This window comes from Colias philodice, chromosome 15, assembly GCF_061535455.1.
Source record: "Colias philodice isolate Cphi_HAF_F1 chromosome 15, ilColPhil1 Martin Lab GWU primary, whole genome shotgun sequence".
NCBI lineage: Eukaryota > Metazoa > Arthropoda > Insecta > Lepidoptera > Pieridae > Colias > Colias philodice.
In genome coordinates, this window is record NC_143100.1 from 10,350,684 (window position 1) to 10,377,205 (window position 26,522).

The 26,522-nt window shown below is 36.1% G+C and overlaps 1 protein-coding gene across 8 annotated transcripts in view; it reads right to left on the reverse strand.

The window, feature by feature from the left end:
- Positions 1 to 274: 274 nt before the first annotated feature.
- Positions 275 to 26,522, reverse strand: part of Prosap (SH3 and multiple ankyrin repeat domains prosap) — a 153,698-nt gene continuing 127,450 nt past the window's right edge. For 4 of the 8 annotated variants that reach the window (XM_089704041.1, XM_089704040.1, XM_089704039.1 and 1 more), the window contains 21 exons: positions 22,038 to 22,163; positions 21,137 to 21,317; positions 18,491 to 18,810; positions 18,040 to 18,234; positions 17,657 to 17,723; positions 17,021 to 17,254; positions 16,239 to 16,409; positions 15,310 to 15,431; positions 12,913 to 13,013; positions 9,824 to 10,028; positions 9,016 to 9,121; positions 8,510 to 8,623; positions 7,844 to 7,936; positions 7,423 to 7,518; positions 7,005 to 7,134; positions 6,420 to 6,549; positions 5,892 to 6,033; positions 5,237 to 5,376; positions 4,274 to 4,372; positions 3,634 to 3,758; positions 275 to 3,183 (listed from right to left, as the gene is read on the reverse strand). In XM_089704041.1, coding sequence (XP_089560167.1) covers positions 2,634 to 3,183; positions 3,634 to 3,758; positions 4,274 to 4,372; positions 5,237 to 5,376; positions 5,892 to 6,033; positions 6,420 to 6,549; positions 7,005 to 7,134; positions 7,423 to 7,518; positions 7,844 to 7,936; positions 8,510 to 8,623; positions 9,016 to 9,121; positions 9,824 to 10,028; positions 12,913 to 13,013; positions 15,310 to 15,431; positions 16,239 to 16,409; positions 17,021 to 17,254; positions 17,657 to 17,723; positions 18,040 to 18,234; positions 18,491 to 18,810; positions 21,137 to 21,317; positions 22,038 to 22,163 — 3,447 coding nt within the window. In that variant the 3' untranslated portion in view covers positions 275 to 2,633. Of the gene's footprint in view, positions 3,184 to 3,466; positions 3,555 to 3,633; positions 3,759 to 4,273; positions 4,373 to 5,236; positions 5,377 to 5,891; positions 6,034 to 6,419; positions 6,550 to 7,004; positions 7,135 to 7,422; positions 7,519 to 7,843; positions 7,937 to 8,509; positions 8,624 to 9,015; positions 9,122 to 9,823; positions 10,029 to 12,912; positions 13,014 to 15,309; positions 15,432 to 16,238; positions 16,410 to 17,020; positions 17,255 to 17,656; positions 17,724 to 18,039; positions 18,235 to 18,490; positions 18,811 to 21,136; positions 21,318 to 22,037; positions 22,164 to 26,522 lie in introns of those variants that run through there. The other 4 variants (XM_089704044.1, XM_089704045.1, XM_089704046.1 and 1 more) reach the window with 3 other exon arrangements.

Consider the following 26,522-nt stretch of genomic DNA (forward strand, 5'->3'; position numbering starts at 1 on the left):
TTGTTTAGTAGTAGAAAATTGCATAGAATATTTTCGAACACACTAAGAACAACGAAAGAATGCTCTATGCTTTTTTTTACACTAAAAGAATTTGACATAGTGGGGTTAGAATGAGCATTCCCTCGTTTGATGTTAATGCATCCTTATAGTATTATAATTATTATCTGTGGTGATACATAGGGTACTTTTAAACTCATTTATACTTGCATGAAAATGAGAATATAGGATAGTATAACTGGTGAAATGATATTATGTTAAAAATGAAACACAAAAATAGTGATGAAACATTTATTTTCATTTGAAAGTATACCAAGTTGTAGTTACACGTCCGTTACTGAGATTCAAATGAAATAAAAACAATTGGTAAATATTATACAAAACAACGGCTGGCCCGCCATTCGGCAAAACTTAATAATAATGGAATGATAATATAACAATCACATTTAAAATAGAATACAAACAATAATAATTGATTAAAATAAACATTTTTTTCGAAATTATTCCTTATACAATTGTATTCATAAAATCGTGTTTTATAGATTTTTTTAAGAAATTTAAAACTGATTATAAACGTAAAGTAACATCGAATAGCAGGTCTGCCGTTCGTCACTCCGTTTACTCTATAATCATCAAATATTGCCCTAATATAATTACCACTACCTATCTATGCCTTAAGTAGACAATATATTTATACAACTTAAATTAATGACAAGAAGAATAACTCAATAATACACCAATAATAAAACATAATTGTGCTAATACAATAGGGTTCTCGACCCGCTACGTTTCAAACGACTCGTGCTTCAGCTGAGTAAAGTTGAGTACAGATAAAGTAAGTTCCAAATGATCTAAGGAAAATCATTTCGCAGCATCAATTCCCATTTGTGTTACAAAAGTCAATAGTTTTATAAAAAACCATATTCATCTGTACCCAACTCTATGCTTCGAGTATACCGCAATTCCCCACTTTTTAACGAACAAAATCAAATAACATTGCAATCATTGAAAACTGAAAATTATATTGAAATGCTAAAAAATATAAAATAGTCGTATCGCGGGCTGGGAGCGAGATCGGCTTCACCAAATCAATTTGCTAAATTACGAATTTGGTATACGCTTCTCGAGAATGAAATTGCACCTAAGAAATGAGTAACAGTTTTGTAAATTTTCGTTGCGAAAATTGACTCAACACGTTAACGTAGACGATCTAAAAATGCAGTCTAACTCGTTTTAATACTCATATAAAAACTAATATCGACGGTCTAAAGATTTCGTTGGCCTACATCTACACGCACGAGCGGCTCTGCGGCGGTCGAAAGCAACGGTACGCAGTAAATATAAAAATGTATAATACAATGGAACGGATAAAGCATCGGAATACAAACGCGCCGCGTCTCACGCAATAGGACTCTCTAATATATCATCGTGCTTATATTTCTCAATTTCAATATATTTTGATGGCCGGATACTTTTTGTCTGACGCTCGTCCGCTCTCGACTGATATCGTAGCTCTCGTTAAATATTTACAAATATATATAAAAATATTTAAAACATCAAAGACGCGATGGCACACGGTTGTAGTAGAAATTAAATATACATTTATGATTTTTATAACGAACATAAATAAGGGAACGGCCGTCGCTCGCTACGAATAAATAACGGGTTCAACCGAATCGGCGCGGCGTTACACTAGTTACGAGGGAATGTATAAAAATTAGTTTCAACTATATCAATGTTAACTCCTCAATAATAAATACTATAAATCTTTGGTTTCATTTAGTCATTTGATTACAAAAAAGTATCGCTTCTCGCGGGACGAGCTAGGGCCTAGGTCCCGCGAACACTAAACTAGTTCATAAGAACGACACCTAGCAAACGTAGCTCACGTATTGATTAAATCAGTGCATATTATGAAAAATTGTGAAAAATCGATAGCGTCCTGTTATGGAGCGCTTAAAATTTGGCACCAGAAGATTCGAGTGTGGAGACGCTTGTCCCAGTGTTGGGAAAGTTTTATAAAACATAGATTAAAGAACAATCCTTAGTAGCCGTTTATTTAGTTTGAAAAACTGCATACAACTTTGAAAATTTAAGTTTCCTCAACACTGGTTGAAGACATTCAATAATTCAACCGTTCTAAATTTCCTATACAAAATCTACGTTCATCAAATTATTAAATGTCTCACGCGCACACTCGTGTGTTACAATAGTTTTGTTGATTTATTTCCTCACATTTGAGTACGTCGAAATATTTTACATCAAATAGATGTATAAATTTTCCCTCATCTTTTACACAAAGGAATAGCGAAAATGTTATTTTGGGCTATTTATATGAATTTCACTTAATAATTCTAGAATATACTATTACGCATATCGTTTAGATCGTATCTCGAATGTCATGTCATTACATAATTTAAATATTACAGTGATCATAAAGGTTTTTTCTAAATCATTATAATAACCAGAAACGTTTTAATCTATTTATGTTATATTGTTTTAGATCGGTACAAGGTTTAATATACGTAAATAGTATATTCTAAAATCGCGTATGGAAGTTTCACATTCCAGAACGTTCTAGAACATTATAGAGTGCGGCGGGGCGGGGCAGGCGGGGCGGGGCAGGCGGGCGGTGCCTACATGGGGTGCGAGAGCTTGGGCAGCGCGGCCACAACACGCACGCGGTCGCTGAACTGCGGCGGCGGCGCCAGCACGGGCAGCGCGGGCAGTGCGGGCAGCGCCTCGCCCGGCTCCTCGGGCGGCGGCGGCAGCTCCGCCAGCGACACGGCGCAGCGCCGCCCGGGCGCCCGCGCCACGTCCACCCCCAGCCTCTCCGCCGCCGACCGGCCCCGGGCAACCCCCCGCACTAACGCCGCAGTGGCCCGCTTGCGCGTCAGCGAGTTGTGGCGCTGCATGGGCGCGAGGCTCTCGGACGACGAGTGCACGGGCTCCGTGCTGATGACGTCGTTGCCCGACTTGACGGTGACGGAGCTGCAGAAGGACACCTTGTCGCGGCGCGGGCGCGCCTGCTCCTGGTCGGACGACACGCCGGACGACGAGTTGTCGCCGTCGTCCCGCTCGCCGAGCTCGTCGCACGAGCGGGACGACTTCAGCCGCGTGCGGATCTTCTGGATCTCGTCCACTGAGAACGAGTGCTGCATCGTGCCCGAGCCCGAACTGCTGCCGCTGGAACGGAGAAAGAATACATATCAGTTATGCAAGTGTTCATTTATGGTGAAGAAACAAGTATCAGCGACATGGACGTAACGAACATTATCCCGTTGTTGATAACATACTTATACAAATAAGATATGAAACAAAAACACACACAATGCACGATTCAAATTAACTTCATTTGAATTTTATATAAACATTGAATGGGGTGTGATGAAAAAACATATTTACTTTATTTCAAAATGATACATAAGCATCCCTCGGCATCAGTATAAACTTGTAATAAAATAAATACCTTTATCGATATATTAACAAATTATAAATAATTGTAAATCTCCTCGTCATTTTCGATACAAATTGAAGCAAGGGAAAATATGGGCATCCTGGAAAAATGTTTAAAAAAACATTATAAATAAATTCTCAAATTATCAAAAAAAAGCTCAAAAACATACAATTACTTACCTTGTATTGCTATTGGCACTAGTTTCCGTGACGGCAGTGGGTTCGATCTTGTGTTTGTGTTCTTCTTCATCAGATTCCGACATGCTGTAGTCTGGCTCGGGGATGGGAGGCGCTGGTGTCGAATTCTGAAAATGAAAATTATTTTATGAACTTTATTAATTTCCTTGTTATCTATGTAAGTATAATATGTTATGTTAATAATTATTTTATGTAAAAAAAATCATCCCATCGAAAGTTCTAAGTGAAAAAAACAAAAAAAATATATTTGTATCACATGTGGGTTGAAATGATGACAATAACCAAAAAATAAATAATTTTATAAAATAGTCATGATGATGATAATGTTATGAATAAATTAATGACACCATTAAGAAATAATATTTAAAAAAAAAATGTGTGCGTGTACTAGTGTACACACGTAAGAAGTGAAACTTCTTTTTGACCTTGTATTTCAAAAAATAATTTACTACATAATTATGCAACTTTACAGAAATACACGCATGGTACACAATCACGCGTGGTAGGGATAAGAAAAAGATGGCGCGTAACGGAAAAATGTCACGCGTAACGAAAAAATGTTATACTAAATTTTTTTCCAACCCCGATAATACATAAGAAGTATATTTATTTATCTTCTTACCTGTCTCGCAAACGTCTTGTGTATGGCAATAGGCTGCGCGTATTGGTGCGAGCTGTCCGCAGACATCGTGCGCGACCACGCACGACCGCGTACACTTTGCTGGAAATTGAAACGTAGGCACTTGAGATAGGGTTGCTTTTTGATTGGATTTATATAATGGATTGGGAAGAGTTTTTGTTCAGGGATTTACAGAAATGCAGCTGACTTTGGCAAATGGGTTGGTTTTATTTGGAAATGTTGCTTTATTTTTTGGAACGAAGTACCTTATCGTGCGTTGTGTAAGGTTAGATGGAATTAAGACCAAAAGTTGTAACAACACTTTTGACATTGTTATGCAAATGAATCTGTGTGTGTAATGTATGCATTTGGTTCATATTTTCTGTATGTGTGACAGGTGCACAAAGATTTGTGCATGTATCTGTGTGCACCTCAATGTGTCACTAGGCGCTGATTTTGTGCCTCTATATGTGTGTGTATATGAGTTTGTGCCTCTATATGTGTGTGTATATGAGTTTGTGCCTCTATATGTGTGTGTATATGAGTTTATGCGGGTACCTCAGGGTCGATACTGCATGGTCGCGGAAGAATTCTAACCAATACCCGCGGCTTCAACATTAAAGCGGCTCGACGGAACACAGTGGGGTTTTAGTCGGTAAGAATCCGACATAACCCACGGCTCCTTCCCCGGGGGCCGTGGGTATCTTTGGAAGATTTCCCCACTATAAAAAAAAAGACGGGTTGCACTCCTGGAGTGCCGGCAGAAGTGAAAACTTGATTATTAACGTTGAGCATGTTTGATATCCATCCGTCTTACGCTTTTTCGATCAGGTCACGTGTCCTGACGCGAGTTTAAGATTTTATACCCATTACAGAAAAAGTGCTCAACGCCGCTAAAGAAGTTTTCACTTCAAAAAAAAGGGTCGATACTGTATAACGATTTATGCGATGTGTGTGTGTGCGCACCTCAGGGTGTCGGTAGGCGACGGGCGCGAGGTCCTGCGGCGCGGCGTACAGCTTGGCGGGCGCGGCCGGACGGAACGTGGACGTCACCGCGCATTGGGGCTGCGGCGCCGGGCCCGAGGGCGGTGGGGGGACTGCGCCCTCTAAGGATAAAAACATACATCACTATATAGTATAAAACAAAGTCGCTTTCTTTAAAATTACGCAACGGATTTTGATGCGGTTTTTTTAGTAGATAGAGTGATTCAAGAGGAAGGTTTTAGTATATAATTTATTAGGTTTTAGACAAAGCGGGCGAAGCCGCGGGCGGTAAGCTAGTATTCTTATAACACTTTTAAAGAACACAGGACTTTGACGCAATAAGATATACATATTCAATTTAAAAAAAATTACCGAGATTGTCGGTAAAATAATATCAATTCTGACAGCACTATTTATAATTAAATTTTTGGAAAAAAAATTGGACGTTTTAGTCAAAATTTATAGTTTTCTGACGAGAATTAAAGATCCTTGTTATCCAAGTTTCTAGCATGGTGAGAAAAATTGTCATTTTTATTGAAAATAAAGAAAAAACATGAAATATTTTTCTTTTTTATCATGACAAAATTCTCGATAGATGTTGAGATATTTGATGCAATACCAAATATCCATATATTACCATGGTGCAAGTCGAGACTGGAGCGCGTGCGAGTGGGCGCAGCAGCGAGTGCAGCAGCGAGGTCGGGTGTGGAGTGGAACTCGCGCCGCAGCGAGCCCTCTGTGGGCGGGCACGTGCTTGTGCTCGCCGATTTGCTCCATAGCTGGAAGTTATGTATAAAAATGTAATAACTATGTATTTTTTTACTGGTTGCCAGTTAGTTAAGTAACAGAAATTTGGGTTTGATCATATCTTTTGGATTGCAAATAACTTCTTAATTTTAAATAATACTACATAGTATTTTTTTTAATTATCATAAGTAATTATTATTTGGTATGTGATATTATGGAAACTTCTTGATATGCGTCAGTTTGGGTACGAGTGTGTACGCAGTACATGTGTAGGTGCAGTGCATATGTGCATATGTACATTTGAGCGTGAGTGTTTACAGACAGTGCGTATGTGTGAGTATATTTACGCGCAACGTGCGTGTGCATGTATATGTATGCGTGTACTCATTTATGTGAATGTAAGTATGTGTGCGTGTACCTTAGCACGCGCGCGCTTCATATCAGCAACAGACGCGTAAACTCTCGAGGCGAGACGTGCGGGTGATGCTGCGGGTGACCCGCTACCGTCTTGGAAAGCACTGCGAGTCATCATGCCACCGCTGCCACCACTAGAATGAAAGTAAATAAAAATTATTAAAAAAAATTGTTTGTTTCTTTTAAACAAGTTTTCATCTTGGATTGGAGGTAAGTGCCTTCAATTAAGGTAAAGTATGTCGAGATTATTATCAGGCTCAATACTAGCATAGATTACATGTAAAACTGTTACTTGCGTGGTTGGCTTGTTATTGTATGTTTCATTTTAGTAAGGATAAGGATATAATAATACACAAAAATCTACATATAATAAAAAATAGATGGATGTACAATGAAATTAATGAATTTTATTAATTCTTCGCTTCTCAGGATCAGTTTTGGACTTTATAAGTGATATTATCACGTACACTATACAATTATATTAATATCAATTTGGAATGCTGATTTATTTTCCTTCTTTTAAATTCTCATATAAAAAAATGGCTGTTCAAAATTCATTTAAATCGAAATTCAAATGTAAGAAACATACGACGCATCAGCATCCGCCTGTCTCTGAAACAGCTCTTCAAGTTCTGCTGCCGTGATGCGTGAGGAGGCCGGGCGCTGTCGGATGCTTGCTGTGCGAGGGGCTACCGGGGTGCCGAGACAGGGTGTGCCGTCTGGAATATTAAGTAAGTAAGTAAAATTTGGTTTAAAATGTCTTGTAAATTGTTTTCAAGATATCCTGATCCTGAAACAATATTCACTACGATAAGACGACAGATTTTGCTGTTTAATATTTGTTCTCATATACATGCTGGCTTATTAATCATTAATTATTAATAATATTATTTAAACTTGTATCATGTTCATACACAGCACCTGAAATATTTTAATAAGTCTTTTTGACATTCTTTTTAGCAGATTACTGGTAAAATGTAGCATTAGATGAATGAAAGAAAGCTTACTATTACTACCAGGATGTAATTGTACAGATTCAGCAGATGATGATTTTCCAGCGACACTGAGTGGTTCGCATGTTTCCTCTTTCTCACCACCGTTTTCTGGAAGTCGAGAAAAAAACGGTAAAGTTTCATATAATTCTTTATTTACCATAAATATGGTACAAAGATGTTACATTATATTATTAATAATTCAGTACATACCAAAAACAAAATGCTTATAGGAAATGATAATGATGATGAGTTTATGTTAATTATTTAATAATTTTAGTACGCAATAGATAGAAAAACTTTAATAGTTAGTAATATTTTAGCTATTACATACACTGAATACTATTGACTTATTTTGAAATAAATGTTTGTTTGAGACACAATAAAAATACTATTAATATTTGAACAGTTAAATAGTTAAAATATTTCTTCTTACCGAGTCCAGCTACCATAGATTTGGCTCTTGCTCTGCCCACGCTCAGCGTTGTACGCGGGTCACGCCGTGGAGGTGCCGGCGCGGGGCTGCGGCCTGACATACATACACATAACAAAAATTATTCGAACATACAAATTACAAATCTTTGGAAAAGTTTAAAAAATGGAAAAAAATATGCCAAGGCGGTATCTTTTTTTATATTACATTCCTATTTCAAAGTTACCTTAAATTAATACATATTTCTGCGTGCAAAAGCAATGTCACTAGAAAATTATTTGTTGGGTCTTTGGATACATATTTTATAAAAAGCAAAATATGCGTTTTTGTGCCCAAGTTCATTGCTACACGTGCAATATATTCTGTGTTTTTATTTTTTATATACTTTTAGTACGTACATATTGTAATCTATATTAACTTAAATATATAGAAGGCAGAATAAACTAATCTAAAACGGCATGCAAAACACTAATAATACACATGTAACGTGTTAAACACGGTACATTCAACATTTAAAAATGGTCCTTCGAGTCGGATGTAGAAAAAACCATATCGAAAAAAAATAACTATGAATCAGTAAAATAGACATTTACTACGATGAATCTAAAAATATATGCATCGTTAGACATCTACTACGATGAAATATCGTCTGACATGAGTGTTACATACCACCAGCAGCTTTTCGTGGTAGTGTGGCGGCGTAAGGCCGGCCGCTGGTGGACAGTTGACCCTGCGACTTGCTGGTCGGCACTGTGCATGTATTGTTCACCTCACCAACACCCGCTGCGAAGATAATTCACGTATCACTACCACATTTTTTGACGTGATAACGTTTTTAAAATCGTTTTAGTCGGGTGACATGTTCAGAAAGTTGTGTCACACCAAAACCTCACGAGCGCGATCGCAGGTATAACGAGAGAGAGACGGACCGATCTCCCGTCTCATCTTGAGCGCTGCCACTGCATTATGTTATCACGTAAACATCTCGATCGTAAACCTACTTTACAAACAACCAATTTTTTTGCGTTTTATGTACGCAAATTGTAACCTAAGAAATTTCGTCGCAGGGCCAAAATTAATGTCGATGTACACTTAGTGGTAATGTGATGAAGTGCTAAAATTGGAACATGACTCAAAATCGAGTAACATTAAAACGTGCATAAAGAATAACTAACCGTGATTATGTAGTGACACTACAGTCATAGAAACGAGGGCTCCTGAACTGCGGATGAGTTCTACTACGTGCTCGTGGGATGCGCCTGATACGTCTTCGCCGTTTATCTGTAAGGATATGTTAAATAATTATTAATAGAAATTACGTTTATTTAAATTAATTTCGGGCTTATTGAGAGATAACTGAATTGAATTGTATTGAATTTGGATTTAATTCAAATCAGTTTTATGTATTGTGTGAAGTGTTCATTCGAAATGGAAATAAAAAGTGTATAACATAAAAACGTCACGTGGATAGTGTCATATTGATAGAGATCATCAGGTTGATGGTGTCAGGTGGTCACCAATCATTAAGTAGGTGGTTGGTATACCAATAGGTTAGTGTCTTATGCGTCTGTTAGTTGGGTAGAGCAAGTGTATTAGGTATAGAGTGGGTAGAAAGCATCGGACTCTTAGTGTCAGCTGGGTAAAATGTTCAAGAGTCATGTGGCTGTAGATTCTAATGTCAGTTGGGTGCGGTTTAGAGAGCGTTAAGTGGGAGTGACAGATTGGTGAGATGCCAATTGATTAAGTGTCTCGTAGGTAGCACGTGATAGGTATATAGAGCGTCAAGTGTATAGAGATATATTATAGTATCAAGTGTATAGTGTATCGTGTGTACAGAGATCTGACCGCTAGGAGGAAGTCCCCCTTGCGCAGCCCCGCGCGGTCGGCCACGCCGCCCGCGTCCACGTCGTCCAGGTACTGCAGCGCTATATCATGTGCATAGAGTATCAAGTGTATAGTGTATCATGTGTACAGAGGTCTGACCGCGAGGAGGAAGTCCCCCTTGCGCAGCCCCGCGCGGTCGGCCACGCCGCCCGCGTCCACGTCGTCCAGGTACTGCAGCGCGGGGCAGCGCTCGGACGGGCGCAGCTCCATCAGCGGGGACGCGGCCTTGGCGCCGCGCAGCACGAACCCGAAGCCGCGCCGCGCGCGGTGCAGCACCACCGTGCGCGTCTCCGTGTTGCCGAACCTGGCATATTAACGTGATAACGTTTTTAAAATCGTTTTAGTCGGGTGACATGTTCAGAAACTTGTGTCACACCAAAACCTCACGAGCGCGATCGCAAGTATAACTAGAGAGAGACGGACCGGTCTCCCGTCTCATCTCGAGCGCTGCCACCAATAAGACGTTATCACGAAAACATCTCGATCGTAAACCTACTTTACAAACAACCAATTTTTATACAATACGCTTAAAATATAACAATAAACACTAACGAAACTTATAAACAGGTTTTACTTGTTACTAGCTGTGCCCTGCGGTTATACCCGCAGTGCTCCGCTCCTGTTGGTCTTAGCGTAATGATATATAGCCTATAGCCTTCCTCGATAAATGGGCTACCTAACACCGAAAGAATTTTTCAAATCGGACCAATAGTTCGTCGTTCTTTCAGCCTTCTTTAATATTCGTGTCACAATGTTTGTCCTCAACGGACTCCTAAACCACTTAACCGATTATAATAAAATTCGCACACCATGTGCAATTCGATCCAACTTGAGAGATATAATAGTTTAAACATGTAGGTACCACGGGCGAAGCAGAGGCGGATCGCTAGTCTTAATACATATATATAAATCTCGTGTCACAATGTTTGTCCTCAACGGACTCCTAAACCACTTAACCGATTATAATTAAATTCGCACACCATGTGCAGTTCGATCCAACTTGAGAGATAGGATAGTTTAAACATGTAGGTACCACGGGCGAAGCCGGGGCGGATCGCTAGTCTTAATATATATAAATCTCGTGTCACAATGTTTGACCTCAATAATTGTACGATCTTCGTACATAACGTTGCGCGCTGTCAGCGTTTTACGCGGACACGCGGCATTTTAATACATATTTCACCAGTTCGCGTTCGATCACCATAGCAATCTTGAAAAAACTAAGACTGCAATACAGCGCGTTCAGAACGCCTGCGCTCGTTTCTGTTGGGACATACCTTCGAGAGATCACGTTACACCATATCTGATCAAGGCAAAAACACTCAACATGGAACGACGCAGACGCCTTCACTTCGCTGTCATGCTTTTTGAAGTGGTAACGTCCCAGATGCCTAAATACCTTTACTGCAAACTTAGGTGGATGAGTGACAGAAAAGGCTCGCACTTCACAAGAGGGTCCACGTACATGCTATTTATGCCAAAGTTCCATACAACTGCTTTTAGAGGTAGTTTTGTATACAACGCAACGAAGTGCTGGAACAATCTTCCGCCGCCGATACGTGAGTCAGTGTCAAAAAATGCTTTCAGATATAAATATAAAGCACACTTGATAAACGAATTCGTAAAACAAGCCTAGTTGCGTTGTATATAGGGCTAATATAAATTTATTTATATACTTATTTATTTTTTAAGTTATTTTATATGTATTTTCAAATATTATTTATATATATATATCTCTTTATTTTTATTTATATTATTATAATATTTTTATTTTTAAATGCTCCATAATGTAAATGAATATTCTGTAGAGGATTTATTGTTTTGTTCTGTATAGGTAGGTATTATTAGCAATAGTCACGGTTAGGGGACACTTTGGGCTTCTGCCTTGTTGTCTTGTGGGGGGCACTGAAAACCAGCGTTATGCCGACCAGGTTGGCATGACATATGCTGAGGGCCTCACCATTTAGGTCGCCACACCAATTTTTTATGGTGTTTTGATTTAATTATTTTTTATCATTCCTCCTTATTTTTTACGTGTCATTTAAATTATTTTCTTTGTTTTGTGTTCTGTTCTTTGTTTTTTTTAATTTTGTTTTTATGTTTTATGTGTCAATGTGGTGTACCTAATAAATGATTTTTCTTTCTTTCTTTCTTTCTTTCAATCGCGCGTGCTCATGACCATCACCATTAACCATATAGAATTAAGACAATAAAGGCAATTATTGTACTTGATTCTTTTATTTACTCTGTACGGGCCCTACAACCCCGTACATCAATGGACTCCTAAACCACTTAACCGATTACATATAATAAAATTCGCACACCATGTGCAGTTCGATCCAACTTGAGAGATAGGATAGTTTAAACATGTAGGTACCACGGGCGAAGCCGGGGCGGACCACTAGTGTATTATAGTATTTATAGTGAACAGTTATCGATATACCTTTCGATCATAAAATTAATGATCAAAACTTATAAAGTTTCATATTATAACGTACAAAATAATAAAGACTGCACCGTGTATATCGCCATGCTGCCGATACTGGCATTTGTACAAGTACGCAGTAGTTATAATAATAACACAAAAAAGAGAAACAAATTGTGGGCAATTGAAGAGAGTTAAAGCGTGAAGTTGGCAGACATATGCTCCGTAGAGGTAAAACACTCAAAAATAATCGCAACTGAAAGTTAGCAAAATAAGGCTGTTACGTAACGCTTTTGATTCTCAAAAACACACAAAAACCTGTATATAAGAAACATCTGAAAACATTTCGGGAAATATGTACATGCGTAACTTATGATACGGCCACTAATAAAATGCCTCAGTAGGCACATTGATGCACTGCACCCGTCATACCCACATGGTACCAAATATTTTACAATGCCTTGTTTGTAAATAATAATTAATATTATTGACAACATTATTTTGTTCTATGCAATGTTTGTATAACCTATGAAATCATAATTTATTCATCTAATATCAGACTTTGCCTTTATGTATATTATTTCATGTTAATAATTTTTAACTTACCTATGACAAAACTTGGACAAGTTTTAAACTTCTGTGTGTGAAGAATTTGCCTTAAACTGAACTTGTAAGTCAAATTTCTTTGTAATTCTCTAATGTGCGTGAAAACAGGAGGTCATCAGTCAATATTTGTATATAATACGAAAATAAATAAACTTACGTTTTCTTAACTCTAGGAGCGGTGGCGCTGTAAGTTTTACTGAGTCCGACTTCCCGGCGACCGCTCACTCGAGAATGATGGACTGTTCCCGATGCAACTACCTGAAAGGTGTTTAAGTTTTTTAGTTTAAGGTTTTAAGTTTAAGTGTTTTTATTAGGAAAAACATATTAATATATTGTGTCATATAAAATATTTATTATTTACCTTTCGAAGATAATATATAGGGAAACATTGTCTATGGGGATGAGTGGTTAATTGTATGTTATTCAAGAAATTTTATTTCAAATATGTATCTGGAAAGTTAAAAAACACAGTGAGATCCGGAATTAACTATGTAGGGGTTTTGCTTACTATAATGTAATAATAAATATAATGTGTAACACAGGTGAAACTCCCAATTGACGTCGCCGGACGTATACGCCGCGCACATTAAATATGTATGCTTCATAGCGAGTCTTTCATTAGTACACCCAACACTCCTAAAACTATATAGTACAAGATCCCGGGGCCTTCAGACCTCATATATTTTCTGAATGATATATATTTTCTCAATGAGCCAATTTCCAGATATCGGGTAATCAAGGTTCATAAAAAACAGTACTTTCTTCACGTATTTTCTCATAGCTGATTTTCACATAATATGTTATAAAATATTGCTTAACAGACGCTTTAAAGCTCTCAAAATAATTAAAAGTCATCGAGATAAGGTGAATTCCATCAATATGAGTCCCCGAAAAGATAAATAATAACATGTGTGGCAATCCACGCAGTCTTTATTTGTTCTTAACCCATTGAGCCCCAAGCGGCCCGATCGGTCCCAGACACAATAGATTTTCTATTGTGTCTGTGGTTCCGGGGCCTGAGTTATTAAAATGAAATATTTTTTCAATTTACGAGTAAGTACCTAATAAAAAAAAATGTGTGCGTGTACTAGAGTACACACGTAAGAAGTGAAACTTCTTTATGACCTTATTTTTCAAAAAATAATTTACTATCTACACTAATATTATAAAGAGGAAAACTTTGTTTGTTTGTTTGTTTGATTGATTGTAATGAATAGGCTCATAAACTACTGGACCGATTTTAAAAATTCTTTCACCATTCGAAAGCTACATTATCCACGAGTAATATAGGCTATATATTATCACGCTAAGACCACAGATTAGAGAATAGTTACTTCGTAACTAAGACCAACAGGAGCATAGCCACGCGGGTGAAACCGCGCGGCACTGGGCACAGCTTGTATACAATATTACAGAAATACGTTAGTCTAACACGCTCGTCGCTTCGCTCCTCGCTACCTATTTAAATACAGTCAAAACCGTTTATGGCGACATCGTTTATAACAACATACCGGTTAAATTGACCAAAATGAAAGGTCCTTGCTGAATGTTATATGACCGCCTTATCGAAAACATTGGTTTTTACGGCATTGTTTACTACGACATACCGCATTAAGCGACCACATTTGGTTAATATTTTTGGAGAATTATATCTGTAGAACGACCGGCTCAGCTGTATTGTAAACAATTTGAATAGGTAACTGTATCCACATCTGGCACAGTATAATAGTCAATGGCTATTATCGTAAAAGTAATCAAAGTTTAGGGTCTTTTGTAATTCTTAGAAACAAAGCACATGCATAATTTGATTGGACATAAAGAGTTTGAGGTTTATTCTTATAAATATTGAATTCACAAAATCATATATGAACACCAATCAAGCAAACACGTGTTAACGTGAGTCATAGATTTATTAATGTTTTAAAAAATTCAATCAAAAACTGAGGTTAACTTTAAATACAATTTTAGAAAAATAAATACCACAATTAAATTATAAATTATATATTATATTATAATTATATAAATAATTTATAAATATATATATAATATATAAATAATATAATTATATATATTATATTATATAAATTATTAAATTAAATAGATACCATAATTCCACCCACGTGTTAGTGTATTGAAAAATACAATCAAAAAGTGAGGTTAATCATAAATAACTTAGAAAAATAAATACCATTATTACACCTAAGTATTAGAAAAATAGATGTAATTACTTATTTAATTTTTATAAATTCACTGGAATTAGAATTAAAACAAACCCTTTGATTTTGCTGATCACTTTAATATAACATGTATATAGTCAAATTACTTATTTACTTTTTTATAAATTCACTGGAATTAGAATTAAAACAAACCCTTTGATTTTGCTGATCACTTTAATATAACATGTATATAGTCACGAGTACGGCGTAACGCAAAAATGTCACGCGCGCGGCGTAACGTAACGCAAAAATGTTACACAAAATTTTTGTCCACCCCCGATAAAGAAGTTTCACTTCAAAAATCTATTTGCATAATATATAATATGTATATAACGCACCTGATGCAAATGTGCATTATGTCTCAGTCGCACTTCTTGCACGCAATGCGCCGGGAACAGCCCGCTCGCGCCCGACCCGCGCACGCGGCCCTCTAGGTAGCCCTCGTCTGTTGAACCCGTTACTGGAAAATGTTATATATTATGTAGGTGATAATATGTTTTGTGTGGAGTCAAATAAATGTGTTTTTTAAAGTGAAACTTTTATTACATCGTCTCAAACTTTTTGGTCTGTGTAGCGCATGTCGCGTGACGGTCGAACCGTACGATAATTATCGTACAAATACGATAATTTTGTGCCTAAGTTTCACTTTTACCGTGGTTTCATAAAACCACACAACATTTTATTTTATAATACTTTGTATAGAAACGACATTCTTTATAGTTTGGTAATTACACAATCAATAGTCGCTCAGATAAAATACAGTTTTAAAACGTACAAAGAGGTTTTTAAGCATTGTAATTTGTACTGAAGTGCTGTAAACTGCGTATATTCATAAAAATGGACAAATGTTAAAGTTAATACGACATGACTTGATTCATAAAATACCTTGTGTAATAATTCTATGTGCTATTAATCATCTTGTGAATGTATATGACATTAATCACAATGGTTGTTAGTATGCCTTAAAATATCGCTGCTTTAGCATAAAGGAAGAAATATTCTGAAAAAAATGTCATCAGATAAAATATAAATTAAGTTTTCAAATTACACGTAAAACCATAAATATCTTATTGAAGAACCGTATGAAAAGATTGTAATGTTATTGTAAATTTATAATTGTAAATGTTATATAATTATTTATTTATAAATGGTAAAATTGTATGTTTTAATATCCACTTAAAAAGTTTTCAATTTTTTTTTGTTTTGACTTTGCCTTGTAAAAATCTGTAAAAAAACACCATTTTCATTAATAATTTCCACCACACACCTTCAATGATATCCCCTTGCGTGAGTCGCACATGGCCGGGCGCGGCGGGCTCGTAAGCCTGCAGGCACACGAGCGTGGCGGGCTGCAGCGAGCACGTGGTGGTGTCCGACGTGCTCGTGCCCACGCCGCTCGAGTCCGAGATTATGTCGCTCGTGTCGCCCAGGCTCTTATCTGTCGACAGCCGCTCGATAGCAACGCGTTTGGATCCAATTTAAAGGTTAGTTTTGAGTTGTGACTTTAAGGTTAAGTTTGAATTGATAAAAAGGAATTATGAAAAAAAACACCGACACACAGATTAAGATTATTTGGATTGTTAATTTACAAAATGAGACTAACGTTCACGTGCCGCATAAATTAAACGGGGCAACACTGAGCACAACAAAGATCTATAGGAGTCTAGAGGACTCTCTTGTCCTCGTTCGAAGCGAAGCGAACGGTGAGAACTAGAGACATGCGATGACGTGTGCGGTGTGCGGTGTGCGCACAGAACATATAAAAGAGGTTAGAAAGGCATTGTAGGCGGGGCAGACGCGCCAAGGATATGAGCACTGCTCACATCATCATCATGCGTATGATTCGTTCCATTTTAAAACGCGTGATCGCGCGGCGCTATGATTGGCTAGATTTGAAATTGCAAATATGTGCCGTAAGCGGACTTGCGCGGACTCGGCCACACCCACAGGCGACACCGGTTCATATAGGAACGGCGAATTATTGCCATTCTAACCTCTTTTATATGTTCTGTGGGTGCGCGGGGAGGGCGGGTGATGGTTGCGGCTCACCCGTGACGGTGCTGGCGTCGTCCTCGTGGCTGGGGTGGCTGGCGTCGCTGAGGCTGGAGGAGGCGGAGGAGAAGGGGCGGTCGCTGCAGGGCGAGGGCGCGGCGCCCGCGCGCAGCAGCGCGTCCAGCTCGGGCGCCAGGCGCGCGCTGCTCGCCAGCGACGAGCGGTCGCCGGCCCACCAGCCCCACGCCGAGCGGCGCCGCGGGTTGTAGCGCGGCGGCCCGCGGAACGGCACTGCAACCCGCGCTCTATAGCCCCCATAACACAACACCCCCCCACATATACCTGCCATATATACGCGCCCCGTATCTAGCCATTCGATATACAACCATCACCGTTATGAAAAGCAATGATATATTCCGTTTGATGAATGATGGCATGCAAGAAATATGAATAAATTAAAAATTCTATTAAATGCTTATATTTCATAAATAAATTATTACACAGTAATACACCCCATTATAAAGCATAGAAATTAAATAAATATACTAAATCTATTAGTAAAATATGTACAAATATAAAAAAAAATAATTGATATCAATAATAAAACCTATTCTTAACGTCTAAAACTTACATAATATAATATGAAGCACCAGTGAAAGCCATGCAATATTATTTAAAGAATGTATAACTCACCAACTTCTTCAGTTTTGTAATTCTTTATAACTTCAGCTAATTCTAAATTTCCTGCTATTACAGCAACCTGGAAGTATTATGATTAAGAATATAAATATTTTAAATTCAAATTATATTAGAGTTGATGAAATACAATTATTACAGATTTTTGCCCTTCTTGGAATGAAGAATTATATTCTCGCGCCAAAATGAAGTGATGTATAAACAACTCCTCAAAAAAGGCAAATGTCTAATTCAAATTAATTATACTTATTGTTTCTAGAATTCTTTTATCATTTAAAATTGTTATTTGACAATTTAGTTAGTTCATAAAAGTTAGTCATATTATGATGTCGGAAAATTATTAAAAAAAGTTATTCTGCATTTTTCCATTCTGCAATTACCTGATAAGGGGTCTGATTAGCGAAATTCAAGGATTCCTTATCGCAGCCCCTGAACAACAACTGCCGCGCGCACGAGTCCTGCGCGTTCACTGCGCACACGTGGAGCGGCGTGTTACCAGACGCGTTCCGACTGTTCATGTCTGCGCCGTAGAACAGCAAGTGGTCTAAGTGCTGGACCAGACCGTTTCGACATGCCTGGAATGTACGAATATTTTGTTTTACTACAATGTTATGCGTAAATCGTGAAGTGAAGATGCCATTTATAATACGCTTATTGCCAGAACAGAATATAAATGAATAATGCCAAGGTTTAAAATTAAAAAACTTAAATTTTCATTCCAAATTTAAATTGCAGATTGAAATGTATGTTTTATAGTGGTAGTAACTTTATAGCAGAGCCATTCGTGAGATTTGTAAACATCTAAGAGAAAGATAGGTAGGAGACAAGTACCTGATGAACTTCCTGCCAGCCTTGTAAATCAGTAGCCCCAATCGTAGCATGATCATGTAGCAACGTTTCACACAATAATGGGTCGGTTTTATTCGTCACGGACAGATATAAGGGCGTGAGTCCCTTGCCGTCTTTGTAATTCGGTGACGCGCCAAGTTCTAGGAGCGTTTTGACAGCTTCTAGAGAGTTCTTTTCGACGGCTCGGTGCATGGCGGTGCTGCCATCTTTAGTTCGATAGTCGAGGAGTGCGCCGCCATTGACAAGCGCTATTAGAATTTTGGCGGGAGTTTTTAGGCCGGCCGCTATTGATAGAGGTGTTTCTGTAATGAGACGTTGGTATATTATGAGTATGCGTAGGCAGAGAAATACAAGAAACAAAAATATTAGTTTATATTACAATTTACAAATAAGTTAAAAGATATTTTTCTGCAAGTGAACTAATTTGTCTTTTTTACCACTCATATTAAATTTGTTTCTCTAACACCTGTTTAACTGTAACAAAACCTTTCTCATAAAAAATCTATACAATGAATAAATACATATCTACTTATAATATAAAACAAAAATTTGGTAAAATATAACACATGTAAATTATACGTGGCTTATAAATTATGAACAAAGCCAGAATCTTTAGAAATATACCGATTAAAAATGCGTTTGCATAGAATTATGTACAGTCGCTTTCAAGGTTAGAGCATCAATCTCGGATTATACACGGTTTAATTGATACGATTCACAATATTAACCGACTGCTTGCAACACGGAAATGTCAATTTTATTACTGAATACATAAGTGTGTTATTACTATAAATGGATCTATAAGGAGGGTATTTATCATTTAAACAATAGTGTGTAAGTTATTAGATGAATAGCTTCTGTTTGCGAGACCACGGTTAAGTAGGTAGTGATTTATTTCACGCTCGTGTACACATATTGTTTATGGAAATGTATTGAAATTCAATGTGTAGCGAGATGAGTGGAAATGTTTTAGAAATGGAATTTATAAATAATACAAATAAATATTAGTTGTTTAAAGAGAATTATTAAAGTTTCAACCTTAATATACAAATATATAAATTCGGAACAATAGGTCCTGGACTTTTTGTATAAAAAAAATTTTGTAAAGAAAAATATCTGCCTGAATTCAGAACAAAGGAAAAATTTATTCAGTATTCTAGACATGAGTTTTTAACGAATACCAAAAATCTGTTGGTATGGTAGAGTCTTAAAAGTTAGAAGCCACAGATATGAAACCTACAGAAACTGTTTATAATCTTTGGTTTTACACTGAATACCTGTATTTAAACTGATTGGATTTCCAAACAAACTTCCATTAGCTTTAGTGATTTTATTGTTTTGTTATCAAACATCTTACCGATCTCGCATACTTGAAGCAAACAAAAGTAAAATTCCTCGGTGAAACTATTACGGGTCAGTGTGTTGCATACAATCGAGTGAGAATGATCACAATACTTGGTTTTTATATTGAAACTCAGGTACAGATATGTATTATAGTTCCCACGTACGTTTTCAATGATATGCCTAAATGAGAAATTAATCACTTGATAGGTTCTTACAAATCATTCCCTTATTTGTCTAAATTATCTGTTTTTATAAAAGCTAATAAGATAACAATGGTACTTGTTACTTTGATATAGATATCATAGTAAAATAAAACAGAGTGCTATTAATAGCTTACAAGCTTTCTGCCCGCGGCTTCGCCCGCGTTTTCAAGGAAAAACCCGTTCCCGTAGGATTTCCAGGATAAAACCTATCCTATGTCCTTTCTCGGGTATCAAAATATCTCTATACCAAATTTCATGCAAATTGGTTCAGTAGTTAAGGCGTGATTGAGTAACAGACAGACAGACAAGAGTTACTTTCGCATTTATAATATTAAGTATGGATAGAAGTAAGATGTACGTACGTTAGATGATTAAACCTAAGAGTATCTTTTTGTGTAGCGGTATTCTCAAAATTAACTCCCATATTAGGCTTTCATTGTTAAGCCTTAATTAGACCGCAATGTGTTTCTGCTTTATATAATACCCATAGATTACATTAATTACGAGAATTATTGCGCAAGCCAATATGTTGAGTAATCGCATTGTAGCAAATTAATTCTCGCGGTTTAATGTGCTGTAGTTCTTGATAAGTAGATTTTATCTAATGCCGAAGAGAAACCTTAACTATATTAGTCTCGTAATATATTTTATAAGGCTTACAAGGTATTTATAATCTTGAATATTCACAAGTATCTATACTAATATTATAAAGAGGAAAGGTTTGTATGTATGTATGTATGTATGTATGTATGGTTTTCACGCATAAACTACTGGACCGATTTTGATAAAATTTGGCACAGATAATCTTTAGACCCTGAGAAAGAACATAGGCTACCTTTTATTGCGAAATATGTACCACGGGCGAAGCCGGGGCGGACCGCTAGTTCGTAATAAAGTAAAATTATGAATTTCCATTTACTACAAGGTAGAAATAGTTACTTAAACAATGTATCGTTTTGTAAAACAATTTCGCAAATAAGAGCTAAATGAATTCCTCTTTTTATTACACACACTTAAATCCATTAGAGAATTCCCAGTGCTTAGCGTTGCATTAACGTACCACGAATACTAAATAGATTACCTCCAGTTTCTTGGCAATGGAAGTTAGGGTCGAGTCCCTTGGCGCACGCTTTGGTAATTTTGTCGATTTGTCCGTGTTGCACGTGTTCCAGAAACCGCCGCAGGTTCGCGCGGGAGTGCAGCGCTTTCAGCGTCTTCTCGTCCAGCTTCAGCATCTTGTATACTCGACGCTTGTATTTTAGCTGGAAAATTTGACAGCGCTTTAGCAGCTTGAGTTTGTTAAGTTGGTCTAGGAACGTTGGAATACAACGGTATTTGAGAAGGATAATAATTTTATTTAGAAAAATATTAATTGAAACAAAATTTCCATCATATCTAAGCATTACACCACGCTTTGTCTTATATTAATTTTAAGAACTGAGTTCGTCATGAAAATTGTAAATTAATTATGACAGAATCGCTACTCAGCTAATGAAAACAAATAGTCAATTAACTTAAATTACTGCTCACTAATAAACTTTAATACGCAAAAGGTGATTTTCTTGGCAATGCAAATATCTCGGCTGTCAAGCGGTCAGCGAGAGACAAATGCGCGAGATTTAACACGACTGTTGAGCTTTACGGCTGACGCAGGATTTCACAAGATGGTGGACCGGGAAATTATAAGTTACAATTGTTTTGATTCATTGATTTAGTATATAAAGAGATAACCGACTGTGTAAATAGATATAGCATGCAATTATTAATGAAGGGCGAAATAGATAGCTTACGTAACCAATTGAAACGTAAATATACAACTTATCTCTCATTTTTGTATACATTAAAAATAAAAATTAGACAAATAATAACTGGATATCACCTATCAATCGACTTAAAGACGATTGATTAATAATTACAATGATTTTTTTTTAGTTTTATAGAACATGGAATGGAATATTGTTAATTTCAATTGTGACACTCACCTCCAGATAACCAACAGGTCCGTTGAAGGGGTAGTCACCGAGCCTCCGCTCTTCATCCAGAAATTTCCCGGCTTTGCCGTTGACCGGCGGACAGAATAGGCCATAGTTGAAGCTCTCTTTTAATTCCTGAAACAATTTAATCGACCATTAAATGGGTATAAAGGAATAGAATTGCTAAATATGGGAAGCAAAATTAATGTATTAATTATTAATTAAAATATTAATTAATGGCTTATTTTGGCTTTGAAATTTGGTATTTCCACAGATAACAATAGATAATTTCAAACGTTACTTTATTTTGAACACATATTTTCATTTTAGTGATAAAGTTCTATTAATATTCTATTTAATCACTACAAAATACCTACATACTCGTAAAATAACAAAGTAAAATTGATCAAAACAAACGATCCATTAGCTTCAAAGCGAACTTTTCAACTTAAGGGCTTGCTTCGTAGAATACCAAGCGTTTGTTGTTATCATCAATCACCTGTAGGGAACTCCAGGAACGTAATATTTATTACATTACAACAATTAATCTTAAGAGATCAGTAATTAAAAGTACACTCGTTAGCGAAAGTAAAAAATAAAGTACGCCTGAGCGAACGTCGGCTTAATTACAGGCTAATGTTTGAACGCTTAACCTTTTGCGATTTATTTGTTGCTTCATATTTATTGTTCCATTGAGATAAGAAAACATATCGGTCTGTCACTATGAATTAACCCTATAGAGTCATTGAGATAATATTACTACGTATGGAGTAGACACCACGAACAAAATCTGTGCGCCATTTTTTTGCTCTAACTAAGTTTTAAAAATTATTATCTAGTTAGGTACTTAACGATGAAAGTTATTCCTTTGCACTTTTCCGTATTATTTGTATTATTTGTGCAATATCGTAACACACACGAAGGCATGTTTGATGCGTTTCACTTTAAAACCATTAAAAAATACCGCAACATACGTCACATGACGTATGTTGAGTGGAACATAAGTGATGTAGGCGGTGTCATCTCCATATTAATATTATCTCAATGTATAGAGTTGACGATTTATGGATAAGATTTTTAACTAGCCCTATAAATTTGTGTACGATTCTGTGTAATAGCAGATGAATAGTCGTGTGTTATTTTGATAGAAAAATTTAAACCTGTAAAATTAACTATAGAAAAAATGCTAAACTTTATGTCACTTAACTCTATGCCGAAGTTCTGTAATGAAATTTTAACTATCTATCTAGATTCTATATTATATATAGAATCTAGATAGATAGTTAAAATTTCTATCCATAGTAGATATGATTTGACATAAAAAACCTCTCCAAAAAATCTGAACACACTTCTCAATTAGGCACCAAAGTCATGCCATCATTTCCTAATATCTAACAAAGGACATATACAGCATACAGCACAAAGCCTACATTCACTCTACACACAATCATTTGTTTATCCGTTCATACAAATAACGATAAACATCGATTATAAATCACGAAGCTCCGACCGATTTGCATCCAAAGGATTGATGGAAGCGCCGTCAGAACATATTGCATAGAACACCGCTGCCACTCCACGTTAGAAATGATTCACCTTATAAATGACCACACGCGGTTAATTTATGACGCAATGGATGTAGTCTGAGCGCTGCAGCTGGCGAGATTATTATCGAAGCTTCAGATTTTTCCCGATATTTATGATTGACGAACCGTACTTTATATTGAATGTTGTGTCGTTTCAAATGTGTCATAAGTTGGTCACATATTTCACTTTACATTTTTACATTGGCCATTTAATAATGACGTGTTTTTGAAAGTGTATTCCAAAAATCGTAAAATAGTTTATTATAAGCTTAGATTATTATAAGTATTCAAAACAAAGAGAAAAAGAGATGTTGCGCTTAATCTAACGTTTATAGAGGAAGAGCATTGAAAAGTAATAGGATTATTTTGCGAGTTGCGACATAGCAACTCATATTATATCGAGGAAATCTTATTATACATAATCTGACCTTTGCAACGTATATATAGAGAATATATATAGTGTATAAATAGAGTATTATAAAACCTATAAAGTATTAAATATAATTATTTTTAGAACATGAACTTGAGAGAAAAGTATACGAACTAAAAATATATATTGAAGCCGCCTCTCAAACTAAATAAACGTATGGAAGTAATTAGGTTACATGAACGCAATATAATCCTTTATTAAATGGTTAAATAATAAAATAAACATTAAATGTTCCCGTTTTCATATAAAGTTTATTGAATATTCTGAATGTAGTTTCTGCTATAAATCGTAAATAATTGCCGCTTTGTTTGTAAGTTGTCGAATAAAATGGGCAACCATTTAATGTATATCTATACGTAGGTAATAAATAAGAGAAATGTTTAAATTACGATACGAATAATGGTTAATAAATACCGTAAGTGGAAATCCATTTCTAAATCGCATAAAGATAATAGTGCTTTGGATGTGGATATAATTTAGATGGGAATTTGGTTCGTGAAATTAATGAGCTGATTCTGTCAATGTCTGATTAAATTGATGCTTGATTTCACTGGGTAATCGTTAATGATATCGCTACTGGTGAAATAGTAGTTTTGTGTGATAATCGTATATCGATAAACTACAACTAGTATATAAGCAATGTTAAGCTTTTATTTGTAATTTTTAATATGTCGTTGTCAATGCAAGGGAAAATGAATACGTATTCTAGCCAGATTAGTATGGTAAATCTTTATACTCTTGAGTGATATTGTAGCCTTAAAAAAATATAGAATCATCAAATTTAATGTTAATTTAGCTCTACACTTTTAATTACATTTTTTTCTACACTCTCAGTTCTTGAAACACAACAACAACTTTTATAAATACAAATGAAATGAATTAACTTTTCGTATTAAACGCAATTTTCACTAAACGAGAACTAAAATCATAATGCGTACTCTCAAAACAAGAAAATTGTATCATTAATTATTACACTAGTCCTCGTTTTGTAAACAGCTTTCCTTGTGCTTCGAAAACAAGCCTCGAGCAACTGTTGTATTGCAACGGACAGACAGATCTACAGACTTGATATATAGAAGCCGACAACTTCATGCAAACGGTTAAATTAAGATTACAATTATAATTTAATATTGTTTGTTGTACGAATGTTGTTTGCTTTCTGTAAATAAATAATTATATCTGAATTATTATGAATTGCGTCGATTTATTAAGCTTATGATTGGTAATTAATGAATATATATTATTCTCAGGACGTGCTGTTTGTTTATTTCAGTTTTATTGAAATGTTCCGTTATACGGTTCAATATTTAAATTGCGAAATTTACAAGGCGATAGGATCTTATTGAAAATTTGGGTACCTAACACGATTATCTACTTAGCAGTACATATACAAATATCTTTAACTAGCTACTGTAGTTGAGAGTAACAATAAAACAATGAGAGGATGTGCTGCAATGAAATATGACATTGAATGGCCATATTTATGCTAACTACTATTTGCATACCTTGAATTATGATGTTAATAAATTAAAGATCTCGTTCAGAAAGATTACGTTCCATTACAGGTACATCAGTTAACTGGTAATTTAAAGGCTGCAATTAACTGAAATAGCAAGCTTGTTTGTTCTAGTTCAGAGCGTGGGTTACACTTGATTTTTTGTCCCCATATAAGGTCTGAATGGGTCCACGTTCCTATTACGGTATTTCCTCGTTTTTATAGCAGTCATATCTGTTGTACAAGCTACATTCTTGTAGTTGCTGTAAATTAAACGTGAATGGTGGATTTATTTTTAACTAGCGGTCCGCCCCGGCTTCGCCCGTGGTACATAATTACGTTTTCTCTACATAAGAACCATCCTCGTACTTCAAGAAATATAATAAAAAAATAATTATCGAAATCGGTTCAGCCGTTTTTCGAGTTATGCGCTTACCAACACATTTTGCGATTCATTTTTATACCTATACTAGCGGTCCGCCCCGGCTTCGCCCGTGGTACATATTTACGTTTTCTCTACATAAGAACCATCCTCGTACTTCAAGGAATATAATAAAAAAAGAATTATCGAAATCGGTTCAGCCGTTCTCGAGTTATGCGCTTACCAACACATTTTGCGATTCATTTTTATATTTTTAATGAGACTAAATTGATGATTGTTAAGAGGGATATTTTAACAATTTTCAGATTATACTTATTAGCTTAGCTTATTAGATACTAGACCAAAACCTATATAACAGTACCTACGCTTTAATATCTATTAAATTGTATATTTATCTTATAATAATAGCTGTTATTGATAATAATCTGCTAGTAGATACTTATAAACTCTAGAACAAAAGTGAAGCTGGATTAATCCGTTCGGAATATAAGAAACCGATACATACAATTTCTAAAGTACCTTTCCCACAATTATACATTAAGTGACAGCTATATCACTAATTCGAATCGTTGAGAGAGCATTAGCATAAGCATCTGTTGGC